The 13,476-nt window shown below is 33.8% G+C and overlaps 3 protein-coding genes across 3 annotated transcripts; 1 reads left to right on the forward strand and 2 right to left on the reverse strand.

Moving 5' to 3' along the window:
- Window positions 1-2,091: 2,091 nt before the first annotated feature.
- On the forward strand, window positions 2,092-3,958 carry LOC108768394 (POC1 centriolar protein homolog A). The gene is made up of 5 exons (XM_018518796.1): window positions 2,092-2,486; window positions 2,633-2,843; window positions 2,954-3,153; window positions 3,222-3,497; window positions 3,623-3,958. Exons 1-5 carry the CDS (start codon window positions 2,136-2,138, stop codon window positions 3,944-3,946), a joined length of 1,362 nt encoding a protein of 453 aa, XP_018374298.1. The 5' UTR covers window positions 2,092-2,135; the 3' UTR covers window positions 3,947-3,958.
- Window positions 3,959-5,010: 1,052 nt separating this feature from the next.
- Window positions 5,011-6,173, reverse strand: Atox1 (Antioxidant 1 copper chaperone). Its single transcript, XM_018518797.1, has 3 exons — window positions 5,873-6,173; window positions 5,706-5,781; window positions 5,011-5,232 (listed from the first exon to the last, which is right to left on the reverse strand). Exons 1-3 carry the CDS (start codon window positions 5,882-5,884, stop codon window positions 5,105-5,107), a joined length of 216 nt encoding a protein of 71 aa, XP_018374299.1. The 5' UTR covers window positions 5,885-6,173; the 3' UTR covers window positions 5,011-5,104.
- Window positions 6,174-9,732: 3,559 nt separating this feature from the next.
- Window positions 9,733-13,473, reverse strand: Lnk (SH2B adapter-like protein Lnk; the record flags this gene model as incomplete). Its single annotated transcript, XM_018518788.1, has 5 exons — window positions 9,733-10,049; window positions 11,304-11,561; window positions 11,642-11,841; window positions 11,926-12,809; window positions 13,313-13,473. Coding segments are annotated over 5 exons (1,641 nt in total), but the record flags the coding sequence as incomplete, so codon positions are not given.
- Window positions 13,474-13,476: the final 3 nt, after the last annotated feature.

Below are 13,476 nucleotides of genomic sequence, written 5' to 3' on the forward strand. Positions count from 1 at the left end.
CCTATGTTTCGCGTTTCACAGTTGGTAGACTATGCACTGAGAAACAACGTGGAGCAAAAGTGGTTTGGCCAAACTGAGCACATCATTGTTTATAAGTTAAACGGTGTTCCGATATACGCTACAAGGATATCAATCATGAAACTTATCTCTAGGCTCGTGTTCAGGGTATTAATCGTGAAACTTTTTTCCTAGGATGAAAAATTAAAAGTGAAAAATTTCTTCATTAGTTACTTTTCATTTACACACAAGTGAAACTGATAGCGTTTTCGGCTCGATCGGGTTTGCACCAACCTGGGTTGGATTAATGGCCTTTTGTGCTCTCCTATTAGAGCGGGTGACGTCAACCAATAGGAAAGATTAATCCAACTCAGGTTGGTGCAAACCCGATCGGGGGCTCTATTCTTGAAAAGAAACGTATACGAAAGTCTAGGGAAATACTATAGTAAACGTAACGTATACTGTAACATTTCCCTAGATTTTCGTATACGTTTCTTTTCAAGAATAGAGCCCCGGGCCGAAAACGCATCTAACGCAAACCGAAAACGCAAACCTATCAGATTAATGACGTCACTACTTGCTTACTTTGGTAAAAAGTTATCACATGTCAACACAGGTTCACTTTGAAGTGGGTTTATGAGACTCACTAAAGCACACGGTCTCGATCTTGTGCAGATTATGGGTAAAAACTCAGTTGAATCTCATTTGTCAGAATGCAAAAGAAACGCGCATTCAACTGAGTTATGACGTCACAAGTGAGAATTATCTGAGAATCGGTGTAAATGGAAAGCAGCTAACTTCAATGGTTAAAATTTTCACCTTTCACTTTCCATTTAGAAATAAAGTTTCATGTTGATACCCAGATTCCCACCCGGGTGTTCTCTGAGTGTCATGTCATCCTTGTTTAAGGTTCGGTAAATAACAAAGATAGAGTGATACCTGGGTGGCATTCGAGTGGGAATCTGAACATAGCCTAGAATGGAAAGTTAAAAGTGAAAATTTTAACCATTGAAGTTAATGGAGAAATTTTTCACTTTTCACTTTTCATCCTAGGAAAAGTTTCATGATTGATATCCAGTACTGAACCTATAGTATATAGGTTTGTTCGCGTCGCATGCTCCAATATGTTCCTATCATAGCTCCTACTCACTTCAATGTACTCATTAGAGTGAATAGGAACTGTAGCAGGAGCATGTTGGAGCATGCGACAATCTTATAGCGTTTTCGGCCCGACTGGGTTTGCACCACGTTTTCGGCCCGACCGGGTTTGCACCAACCTGGGTTGGATTAATGGTGTTTTGCGCTCTCCTATTGGTAGAGCGTGTGATATCAACCAATAGGAAAGATTAATCCAACCCAGGTTGGTGCAAACCCGATCGGGCCGAAAACGCTATTATATAATGCATTTATATATAGATTTTTCACTGCTATTACAATAAATAACGGAACATCCCTGCATGTATAATCCTGGGCCTCATGCGATGCTGAAATCCTCAGACGAAAATAGAAAGTAATAATTATACATACATTTCATGCGTGATAAGTTTTTTTTACGTTTTTTCAATGTTTTTGGTTATAGAATTATCAGTACACGAATTTTAATTTGGAGTTATTATGTAAGGGTGTTTCAAAATTCGCATCTGCGAAGTACAAGACACGATACTTCATAACAAACAACTTTTTCCTTTAACAAAATTGCGTTCAATAAATAATTTTTACGTTTATTTGTTAATTTCAACCTGCTTTCCTGCAAAAATTACTTGTCAGACGCAATTTTGCAAAAGGAAAAAGTTGTTTCTTTCAGCATAAAGTATCACAAGTGATTTTGTATTTCGCGGGCGCGAATTTTGAAATACCCTATATACATATATTAATGTTGAAAAGTAATGAGAAGTAATTCTTATACAGTTATCTTAATCACTAATTTTTAATCATAATTTTTGAATTATATTACAAGTGTAAATGTTTATATTTGTAATATAATTTGAAAATTGTGATTAAAAATTAATATATCAATTTAAAATATTTAAATCAAAGGTTTACTTTTCACTATTTATTATGTGTGATCTTGCTTTACATATTTTTATTTAATTTTTCTTTCACTATTTCTATTGTGAATTTATTGTGCTACTAGGACAATGGAACAAACTGGCCGTGATCCTAGAGAATACAAATATTTAGTAGGACACCATAGTGATGTTACAGCTTTAAGCTTTCATCCAATACAAACTAATCGATTTGTATCGAGTAGCTTAGATAAAACATTAAGATTGTGGAGATTAGATATCTGTACGAAAACAAAATGTGAAAAGGTTGAAGCCCATGAATCCGGTATATTGGATGTATGCTATTCACCAAATGGTGATCTTATAGCCAGTGCTTCAGAAGATAGTATCAGAGTTCAAATCTCTGAAGGTAGACATTTTACAAAATTTGAAGGACATAGATCTAATGTGAGATCAGTACAGTTTAGTCCAAAGGGAGATAAGGTAATTCTTGCGTTTAATTATTTATTAGTCAATTTGTCATAAATTTTCACTATAGACAGTTTACGTAATTGTATATCTATGATTATGGACTAAATTATCATGTCATAGACTGATTTTATCATGTGTTTATCGATCGATATGTTTAGTTGGTTTCTGCATCAGATGATAAAAGTATAATTCTATGGATACCATTGATGGGAAATTTCACCAAGATATTTACAGGACATACAAGTTCGGTTAGTTGCGTTAAATTTTCTCCCGATGGAAAGCTTTTAGTATCGTGTAGCGACGACCAAACAATAAAACTATGGGATATTACCAGTGGACGATGTGTCAAAACTTTTAATGATATAAAAGGTTTGTCAAATGTATTATAACTTATAATTTCATCTTTTAGGAATTTAAAATAAAATTTTACTTAAAGTAAAAATATAGAGCTAATATAGAAAAATTTTATTTTGTATTAGCTCCCACTAGATATGTAGAGTTTCATCCAACTGGTACAATTATTGGATCAGCAAACGAGGATGCGTGTATTAAATTGTATGATTTAAGAACAAATTCTTTACATCAGTATTATCCTGTTCATACAGCAGCTGTAAATATGGTTAAATTCCATCCAAATGGAAATTTTATGTTAACAGCTTCTGATGATTCTACAATGAAGGTGGTTTAAAACTTTGATTTCAAGTAGCTCTAATAAGCTACATTTGCTGCAATAAGAAATATCGCTAGATTTTAGATCTTCTAAAAAGCCGTTCAATATATACTCTTGAGGGACATTCTGATAACGTAACATGCATAACATTTTCAAACGATGGTAAGCTCTTCGCTTCTAGTGGCCCGGATCGACGAATGCGAATATGGAAGTCTAATAATTTGTGTGAGGATGATAGAACTAGTGACATTCCACAGTTAAGGTCCAGTGAATATGAACTTGGCAATGTAAATGAAGAATTGAACAGCGATAAACGTGAAGAAGATACACACGTGAAGCAGGACCAAGCGAACGTAATAATTTAATATACAAATATGTTCTATTAAACTAAACAAAGTAACGGTCGTATTTTACAAAAAAAAAAAAAAAAGTGCTACTAAGTCAAGAACTATTAATTATATAATATATATTATTTCAGTATTTGTCAGATAAATTAAAAAAGTTGCATCTAGAATCAGACAACAGTACAAGACTATCGGCGAAAATTATGAAATCTAAAATGAACATGAAGAACATAAAACCTTCTCAAGTAGATTGTGTAGGAAATACACTCACAGTAGTCTTGCAACAATCTCAAACAGTCCTACACAATCAGACATCTTCCAATGCATTTTCATCCGATCGCATTAAAACAGTACAAGATAAAATTTTAGATAAAATACAATTATTACGTTTCCATTATAATGTATTACAACAACGCTTGGTAATAATAGAAAAAGCGCTATGGAAACTAGATTTGTAGCGTCTCCGATTTATAATCGTTAATGACTTGGAATAATGTGTATGTATCACAATATTAACAATTGATTAATTTTTCAAGTAAATCTTGCTAATAACTAAAATTTCAATGCTTTATATTATAGATATAACGCATCATATTTCGTTACATTATAGTAAATTTAAAAAATATAATTGTAATACACAAACTACTTAAGATAATAGAAGATATTTTATTATATATAATCTTAAGTATATTATTTTTGTATTTTTTGTACATATAAAAGAGTAAGATATTTTTTTATAAATATATATGTACAACATAAATAATCTCTGCCTTTACTATTAATATATGCCTATACATTTTTCAGAAGTACCTGTTACGATCATATAAATAGTTGTCTACAATGAATCTCTAAAGTTTGGTAGTTTCCTGATCATTTCAAAGTATAAGAGTATTTTATTCTCTGATAAATCTATCCTATATAAAAAAATCTACATATTACATTAAATAATATAGATACTTTGAATGTATATCGTAATGTACATGTACATGTCCCTTTTACTAAAATTATAGCTGTCATTATAATGTTTATAAATACCCTCAACATTACATGATCTAAGCAGCCAATGCTTATATGACCATATAGTATTTAAACATTTAAAATGATTTTCCTGATAGGAAAAATTAATGAAATTATGTGATGAAATCTCTTGCATAAAATTTCTGATCTGCAATTATATAAGTATATTTATAAAAATAAATGTGTAGAAATATTGATTTTTTATAAAATATTGGTAACTGTGCAATTAATTTTTTAATAGAATTTCGAAAAAAAATACGATAAATTCATTTCAGCGTTCATATATTTGCAAAATTAAACTAATATTTCGATGCTTTATGTTATATGAGAAATATAGCTTATCTCGTGTTGCATTATATATAGTAAATTCAGAGAATATAATTTGTAAGCTGCTTAGTATAATACAAGACATTTTTTAGATATAATCTTAAATACATTATTTTTGTACTTTGTATGTACATATATTTATGAATTAGTAATTGAACGCAATTTTCTTTTTTTACAGGAAAAATATAAGAATATCTGTTATAATGTATACCTGACATATTTAGCAGCCCCTATTACAATCATGTCACATAATCACCCACTTATTAATTTCCTTAATGAGTTTGTAAAAACTGGCAAGTTTTTCCTGTTTTCTTGAGTGTTTCTAAAATCTCATTTGAATTGAGTGCAGTGGTCACGAATACCTTCTTCTCTGGTAAATCAATCTTGATGTCATTGATACCTACATATCATACAGTAATATAATAGAGATATTTTGAACATAAGTATCCCAGTCGACCAGCTAAAGTAACAATATATCCAGTTCAAGTAAAGGAGGCACAGCAGTGTCGCTGCGCATAGCTTAGCGCCGAGACACTACCAGTGTCTCCAAATATACATAATAATAATTCTACACTCAACAATATAGCACATATTGTACAACAGTTATTACATTATGAAGTGTGGAATTATAACATTAATGTATTATTTTTAGTTTGTGTCGACTGGAATGTATTTTTTTTCCTAAAACAACTGTGCCATTTCTTATACTTGACACTTCCACTTCCCTATGCAGTATATTTAACCTCATTTTACACAGTTGTGATAAAAACTAATGTCTTCAAAGAGTACCGACAAGATATAATTTACGAAATACGGCGTATACACGAAAATATTTTTGTGTCTGCAAAATTGATTACAAATGTTTTCAAGTACCTGCTTTTTTCCCGAGTACGTTCTGCACAGCCGTCGAGCATCCCTCGCACGTCATTTCGACATTGAATTCGTGTACCTTATGAACAAATTACTCGTCAAACATTGTCGTCTAAACATTTGTTTAAAGTTGTCAAAATTTCGAGATTGAACTATCATTTTACTATTACCTGAGCTGCCATAATAACGACTCTGAGAAGTCCGTAGGTTTGACTTCGATATCAAACGGGTTATTGCCAAATCAGGTGACGTGTAGGCCGTAGGACTGATCGTATTAAAACCATGAATACGGCAGAAATCTTATCTGCAGCTTCACTATTAAAAATAATATATATAGATTATGCTGGCCAATGCTGGCCAATGCTGGCCATTTCTGATAATTCTAATTTCCAAGTAACTATATATACAGGGCGTATCGAAAGTCTGGAAACGGTCGTCGGTCGAAAATCTCAAATTTCAAAATTTTATTTTCATTTTTACGTAAAACTGAATTTTTAACGCAAAAATGCGAATAAGAGGAATAATCTCCAATAGCCATGATCTTGATAAATGTTATCCACGACATGGTCCTGAACAACATTCAAAAGCAGAGCCAATCAAGGAAGAGCGGAGTGGAGCATGATTCCCTTCTCTGATTGGTTCCCAAATGTGCATGTGCGTGTATGTACATACATATATGTCATGGCACAGGTCGTGTTTCAAAATTACTGGGTGCTTTCCAGCAAAGATACAGACACAATTAGCACAGTGAATGATTACATCCTTGTTATTTGCCTACGTTAAACAAGGATGAAACGATTCACTGTGTTACACAATGGGTGCATTCCGAAATTCACTGCCAGTACTGAAAATGCTACAGTTTACGTTACGTGCACTATAGACTTCCAGTACTGCATGACAGTCAATTTTGGAACACAGCCACAACACTGCGATACAATAGTTTCATCACGCTCCTACCACATGTCCTACTCACTTCAACGGTGCACTAAACATGACGGCTTCCGGCTGAATCCGCTCCATTCTCTCTTGATTTTCCGTCAAGAGGTTTTAGCCGCCGGTCGGACACATTGCGTAATGCTGGCGGTATTGTACTTTCAAGTCTTATAACTCGAAAAGTACTTAATGAAAAATAACTTTATTATAATGTTTTGAAAAGCTCTTGACATCAGTTATTAGATTCTGGCATTAAAAGTGTTCTACTAAAAAAAATCGATTTAACCTTGACCTGATCTTGGTGACGCCACCCAAGATCAAATGGATGTGATCAATGAATAGTTCTTTTTAAACCCCTTACAACTTTTGTATGAAATATTTTTTACAAAAATGCTTTGCTTTCGAGATATACGACCATTTCCAGACTTTTGATACACCCTATATATGTGTGTTTGTTGAACCGACTGTTGATTTTTATGCCCGATAAAAAACAATCCCAAGAATATCTAAAAAAGAAAATCCGATTAAAAGTTAATGCATTTAACACAAAGATATATTATTGCATTAATTTTGTATACAATCATCGTTTGAAGAATTTTCACTACCGTTTAATTATTTTCACAAAGCAATATAATTAATCAAAATTAAAGTGTCAAGGCTTTTTTTAAACGAGCAATTACAGTTAACTCAAAAAATAAAATTCGTTTTTTAATTACATACGCACAGCGTTACAAAATTCATCAAACGTTTCGACTTACAAAGTCTTCTTCAGTGATAATAAATAATAACATTTTTATATAACCCCTTACAAAGTCAAACGAAATTACATGCAATACATAATAAAATTGTCGCTCAAATCTAATTTTACATACTCATTTCTGCGTTAGGATATTAAAATTCGAATAGGTATCCAGTCAGAAGTTTGGAAGTCCAAATTGTAAAAGTGTGTTTTACTGATTCTTCGGTTGTTATCGAGAATTAATTTAATAAAAGTAATTTAATAAAAAATACGACAGTCCGATCGAGGATTTCTTCAACGACCATTCTATTATATTCTGTATAATTAAATATCAATTTATAATAAAATAATTAATATAATTAATTTAATAATGACGAGAAGTTAATCACACTTACGTTAATTTACATAAAATAGTCTATTGACGAAATCAAATTCGTTTTGGGTTCGTTGACATTCAAAATTGTGCTTGTTAGAGCAATTGGATCTTGATTCATTCAAGTTCGAGATTCCAATGTAAGATTAATTTTAATCTCGATTTAACTTACTGTTTTTCTTTTTTCAATTTTTAGAATTATAAAATTTTCCTTTTTCACAAATGTTTTATTTGAAATTAGAATAGAAATTACAGATGAAAACAGTTTAGAAATTAAACTTTTCTAATTTTAAATAAAAAAATTTGTGAAGATATCTCTAAATTAATTTTAATAACACAAATAAATTCTCATAAAGATTAAATAAAATCAATAACTATACTCTATAAAAGATTATCATCTTCCTAATAATTCCTATCTAATAAATAAATAGTATAAACAAAATGTTTTGTACAATATTTGTTGATAATTAAAAGTAATATTAGAGAACTTTCAGGGAATTCAGTTTTTATTTTCATCCTTGCATCTTGACATAAGGTAGAAAAGTATTACGATTGAATGCCTAGTTGTCAAACTCTGTATACTTCAGGACTGTCTGTTCAACTGCGGCTACGCGAGGAACAAGCTTACATCCTACTTACAGCAGATTTTGCGAGCATTTCGGCTAAAGGATGAACTTGCGATACAGATTTTTTTTCCAGATCGACTATAATTTTCCTACGTTTTTTTTTCCTCTTCCTGTTTTGAGACCGCGATGAAAATTCTATTCCTACAATTTTCGATGGCGAATAGTGAGTGAAATGTACAAATGTCTGATAAATTTGTCCTTGTTGCCTCTATGCTTCCTATGAATAAGAACATAGATTGGCACGGACGGCGATGGGATTTGTTGAATGCCTTGTGCGAATGAGAGATCTTATCACAGTAATCAGTTCAGTTCATACTGAGAATATCTGCATTGCTCGTTTCACATATCGGATATTCCGTCGATCATAACTCTCTGTCATACGTGTATCACTCATCCATACATTTGTCTATAGTCTAATTTTGCACACTCAGTCATATTGCTCTATGATGTTAGTGATAATCCTTAGTCGTTACACAATTTGTTAATACACTTCTCGATACGCTTATCGAATATGGTTTCTGCAGGGATATATGGGACCATACTTACTGTAACACGAAATATTTTGCTCTTTCCATTCATCCCGAATGATAACATAGTTGAATTCTTCTTTCTCCCTCTTTTTCTTGTTATTCGCCCAAGTGGAGAAATTTATACACTGATTTTTACACTGATGAGGATTGGGATAATTTATAAATATCGCAGCTCGTTTTATACTTATCGATGGTTATAGGGCACATCTGTTACATTTATTCGCCCTACGAAGCATCGGGATTAGTGACAATGCGGCTGAAATGCAATTTTGTATAACAAATTGTACTCGTGACGAGAGAAGCAGGGGTTTAATAATAATTCAGCTTTAGCTTTGGCGCACTTGTCACGTTTTCGGGATGATCCGAAGACACAAATAGGGATTGCATTATACTGGCAGTCCATAATTCAAGATTTCGGAGACTATCATTCCCCAATTACACACATACGTTTTTACGCACAATGTTACGTGTATTAATTAAGCAGTGTAACGAGACTCGGGATCTTTCATTAAAATATATCCGTTCTCTCAGTAAAAATATACGAGGAGACTATTAATTCGGTCTCGATGAAAAAGACGTGTCACAGATGCATGCAAACCTGCGAAAGGGAGCTCCTCATCGAATGCTGCAGCATTATTAGGAGGTGGGAATAATTTGAGCACGTTATGAAATGACCATTGCTAACTGAGACTCGTTTTGTTGGTAGTCTATTCTATTTCTTATTATTCGATGTAAATGCGATGCACAAACGCGTTGCTAATAGATCATAAAAGTATATAATGTCGAATGCTGAACGCAAGAGTCAATGATTGGAAGATAGTTATATTAAAAAGAAAAATGCAATTCTTTTTTGTACTAGCAAAGAGATGCGCTTTGTCGTAAAACAGCGGTTTATGGCGTGACGCAATTCTGGAGATAAAAACTGCGAATACTTCATAATATCGTTCACATTCAGTCCGTCGGACTGACTGGATTGTAGCCTGATGGCGGATTAGCGTGAATCCAGCGTCAGAGGAAACTGTAAGTATTCTGAACCGCTCTGCCAGTGGACGAAGCCGAGCCTTGTTGTTCCACAATGGTGCTCTGTTGCTCTAGTCTCTCCAACGATTCCACGCGAGTTCTTATAGAACCACCATAAGTGCGTACCTATTTTATTAACATCTCATTAAGCACTCATATATATATTTTTAATCTTGCTATCTTATCAGAAGTTTCTCTTAAAGTTTCTGGATTTTAGAAATAATAAAATATACACATGTCAATATTAGAAAAAGGCTCGTCAATATTTCAGAAAATAAAACTAAGTTACAATAAAAAAATAATACTGAATGTAACAGATTCGTTTTATTGATGCTATGAAAGATACAAGCAACTGGCAAATATCCATATCAAAGAGAACGAAATTGATATTTTGTGTATACATTACATCTAATTTTACAACAACTAAAAAGTTATATGAAATAAATATTATTGATGACACACATACACGTGTGTTATTATAAGTCTTATAGATTCAAAATAAGAAATATTGACGAGAATTTTTCTAACATTTGCGAAAATGTAAGCAATCAGGATATTTCATCCAGAATACTCTAATATTATTCTGTCAATTTAATAATACTTCATAGCTTCCTGATATAAATGTTGCAAGTAGCAATTTTATTTTATAATTATCAGAATATTAATTAGATAAAATGATTTTTGAACGCTCCTGTATTGCTCTCTCTCTCTTGAGACGAAGTTGAAACATAAATCTCTTATAATATGCAATATACAATAATAAACCGCACCAGAAATTTCAAGAAAAAAACTTACTAAAAGCGAGCTCCTTGCCCCACGGTCATACTTCTCTGAATATTACATTTCACACATTTATATCATTCTAAATTTTTCATAAAAATTTCATTACACAATAATTTTGCATATTTAGACGAATGATATACAAATTTAATCAAATCATTTATAAAATGTATAAAATAATAAATAAATAAAAGGTATAAAAGTGTGCTGTAACATAACGTACCGTAGACATGAGAAAATTAGGAAAAAATATGAACATAAGAAATTTTTAATAGTACATTATTTTTACTCTTTTGTGGAGTACATATTTTTTGAACATATATTAAATAAATTATTAAATAAATGTCGGATTTTGTTATAAATAGAACACAAATAGGGTGCGTTATATTTAACTTTGTATATCAATCTATACAAATTTCCATCAAGTTTCCAGCGAATTTGCACAAATGCAGATATTAAATCTGTATCATCGACCATACAATAAATATGGGCGCTTTAGCTGGTTTATCTACTCACTGTCTGTAGATTAGACTTCAGACTGTGGGTGTTGGCCACTCGCGCTCACACAAGAGGAGTTAGACTTCCACTGCAGACTCTTACTTCTCTGGGCTCCAGAGTTGCCGGAGGTCTCCTCTCTTGTGACTGTTGTACATTCGAGCTACTCGCTACGTTATGGTGTCCTGGTCGCGATGCATGGCTCGTCGCCACTACGTACTCTGTTAAAGTAACATCCGCAGTCCCACCAGATTCGAGTGGTATCGCATTCTGGCGAAAGTGTTCAAGCATATCATATATCGTAGGAAAGCACAGATGTTGGACTCGGCAATGACCTTGATCATTTAGCGTCATTCGTAAATGCTGTAATAAAAATGAATACATATATATTAAAAATTGTTTAAACATCATTTATCATTAAGTGTTGAAAATGATGTAGTTACTTTTGCTCTTCCTTGGAAATTAAAAGTTAATACAAATTCGCCTTTTCTAGTCTCGCTTTGCCGAACCAGGAAAACACCGTGACCGTTAGCTGCACTATGCAATACAAGCTGTGCGGCGTCTGAACGAGGAAGAGTGCCATGAAACCACGCGTATTCTCGTAAGCTACTCGATAAATCCAGCTCACCCTCATTAGCAGACACTGCAAGCAAACAAATATATATATACATATATATTTTTACTTATTGCCCTTGCCTGACTTACTTTTGCAAGATTTATTCCTTACTTTGCTCGATTTCTTGCTGAGAGGAACATAATTCTAGATTACTACTGCTGCGCACGTGGAGTCTCGGAGGTAATTCTGGTGGATTACCCTGCGAGTCATCGCCGTGTTCATGACTAGCGGATCGGAAGCTTTTACTCGCCGAGTTGGCTCGTAATCGATCACTGTCGGATCCGATAGCAAGCGAACCGTGGCCCAGGGAATCTCCTAAAGAGTCACCCGGCCCAGAACCAGGAGCGCTCGAGCTTTGCTGTACCGTTCGCATACAATATCTAATCGTTGCCAACCACGATTTCATGTCGTTCGAGTCGTGCGCCTCGATGACAAATTCCATATTTTGAGTCTTCAGGACGAACGTATTCTCATGGTCCGGCATTTCGAGCGCTGTGGTTTCCCTCGCTTCTGTTATCGCCGAGCAAAAGACTCCGCTTCGTGGTTTCACAGCCTTCGGTGGAGAGTAGAACTCCAACATGTAGCCACCGATGGCCTTTATCAAAGCTAGCCGTGACTTTTCCCATTTCTGCGTCCCATCTATGTTCTCTCCCATCAAGGCATTAACGACTCCTTCCTTACGACACTCCACCACGATTTTCGATAGTTTAGCCTTGGAGTGTTTATCCTTGCGGTGTTCACTGTGAGATAATTCGACTTCATCGCTCTGTTGCTTATGGAAGAAACTTTTGCCTTTTTTAAGTCCCTTAAAGGATAATCTGCGGAAGAAAGGTTTGTGACTGGGCTTCGGCGACACCGCCTCTCCTTCGTGTTCGGAATAGTCGCTAAATTCCTCATGGGAGGACGCTCGAACTGGTGCATTAGTGTTTTGACTTGCAAGGTTTATGTCTCTTTCATTGGATACTATACTTCTAGTATCATGCAACGATAGCGATCTAAAAAATACAAGAGCAACGTTACTATTATATGTATATATGCCTATAACCTAAAACAAATATCAATAATTTTAAAAAAGTATAAAAATAAAAATGTAAATAAAATCAAATATATTCTTATAACATACAATATATAATAAAATAAAATTACAAGCGACATTTTGTATGAGATAAGAACTCTAAATTTTTAGATTTTCATCTTTTTCTTATATAAATAACATACAAAATATTTTGTATTTGATACATTTTACCAAAGTTTATAATAAATATAAGCATTTGTATGCAAACTCTAATTTATTATTCGTCATTTCTCATAAATTAGTTCTATTTTGTACGAAAGTTATGCACTCAAGTTTTCCCTTGAACTATTTAAGTGATTACTCCAATGTTTGCCATTCGGGCGATTACTCCAATGTTTACTTCCTGACGGTACGAAAGGTTAATGGTCTTCACTACGACGTTCTACGTGACAGTGCAACATAAAAGCGCCGCGCGACACGCACCTCACACTCTGACGCAGGTACTCGCTCTCGAAGTGCTCGCAGAAGCTCTCGACGAATTTGCGGAGGAAATCGCGGTGCGAGAGGTTGGCGCGGGCGCTCTCGGGCAGGTTCAGACTAACGTAGGCACAGAACGCCTTGGCAAAATCGGAGGCCGAGGCGCGGGC

Source organism: Trachymyrmex cornetzi, unplaced genomic scaffold (genome assembly GCF_001594075.2).
Source record: "Trachymyrmex cornetzi isolate Tcor2-1 unplaced genomic scaffold, Tcor1.1 scaffold793, whole genome shotgun sequence".
Classification (NCBI taxonomy): Eukaryota; Metazoa; Arthropoda; class Insecta; order Hymenoptera; family Formicidae; genus Trachymyrmex; species Trachymyrmex cornetzi.

What these genes read in the sequence shown, in the direction of transcription:
- LOC108768394 (XM_018518796.1), top strand. Translation starts at nt 2,136, where the DNA reads ATGGAACAAACTGGCCGTGATCCTAGAGAATACAAATATTTAGTAGGA. An exon ending in AACTTTTAATGATATAAAAG is followed by an intron (nt 2,844 to 2,953) that starts GTTTGTCAAATG and finishes ATTTTGTATTAG; the next exon opens with CTCCCACTAGATATGTAGAG. An exon ending in TGAAGCAGGACCAAGCGAAC is followed by an intron (nt 3,498 to 3,622) that starts GTAATAATTTAA and finishes ATATTATTTCAG; the next exon opens with TATTTGTCAGATAAATTAAA.
- Atox1 (XM_018518797.1), bottom strand. An exon ending in CGTACTCGGGAAAAAAGCAG is followed by an intron (nt 5,233 to 5,705) that starts GTACTTGAAAAC and finishes TATGATATGTAG; the next exon opens with GTATCAATGACATCAAGATT.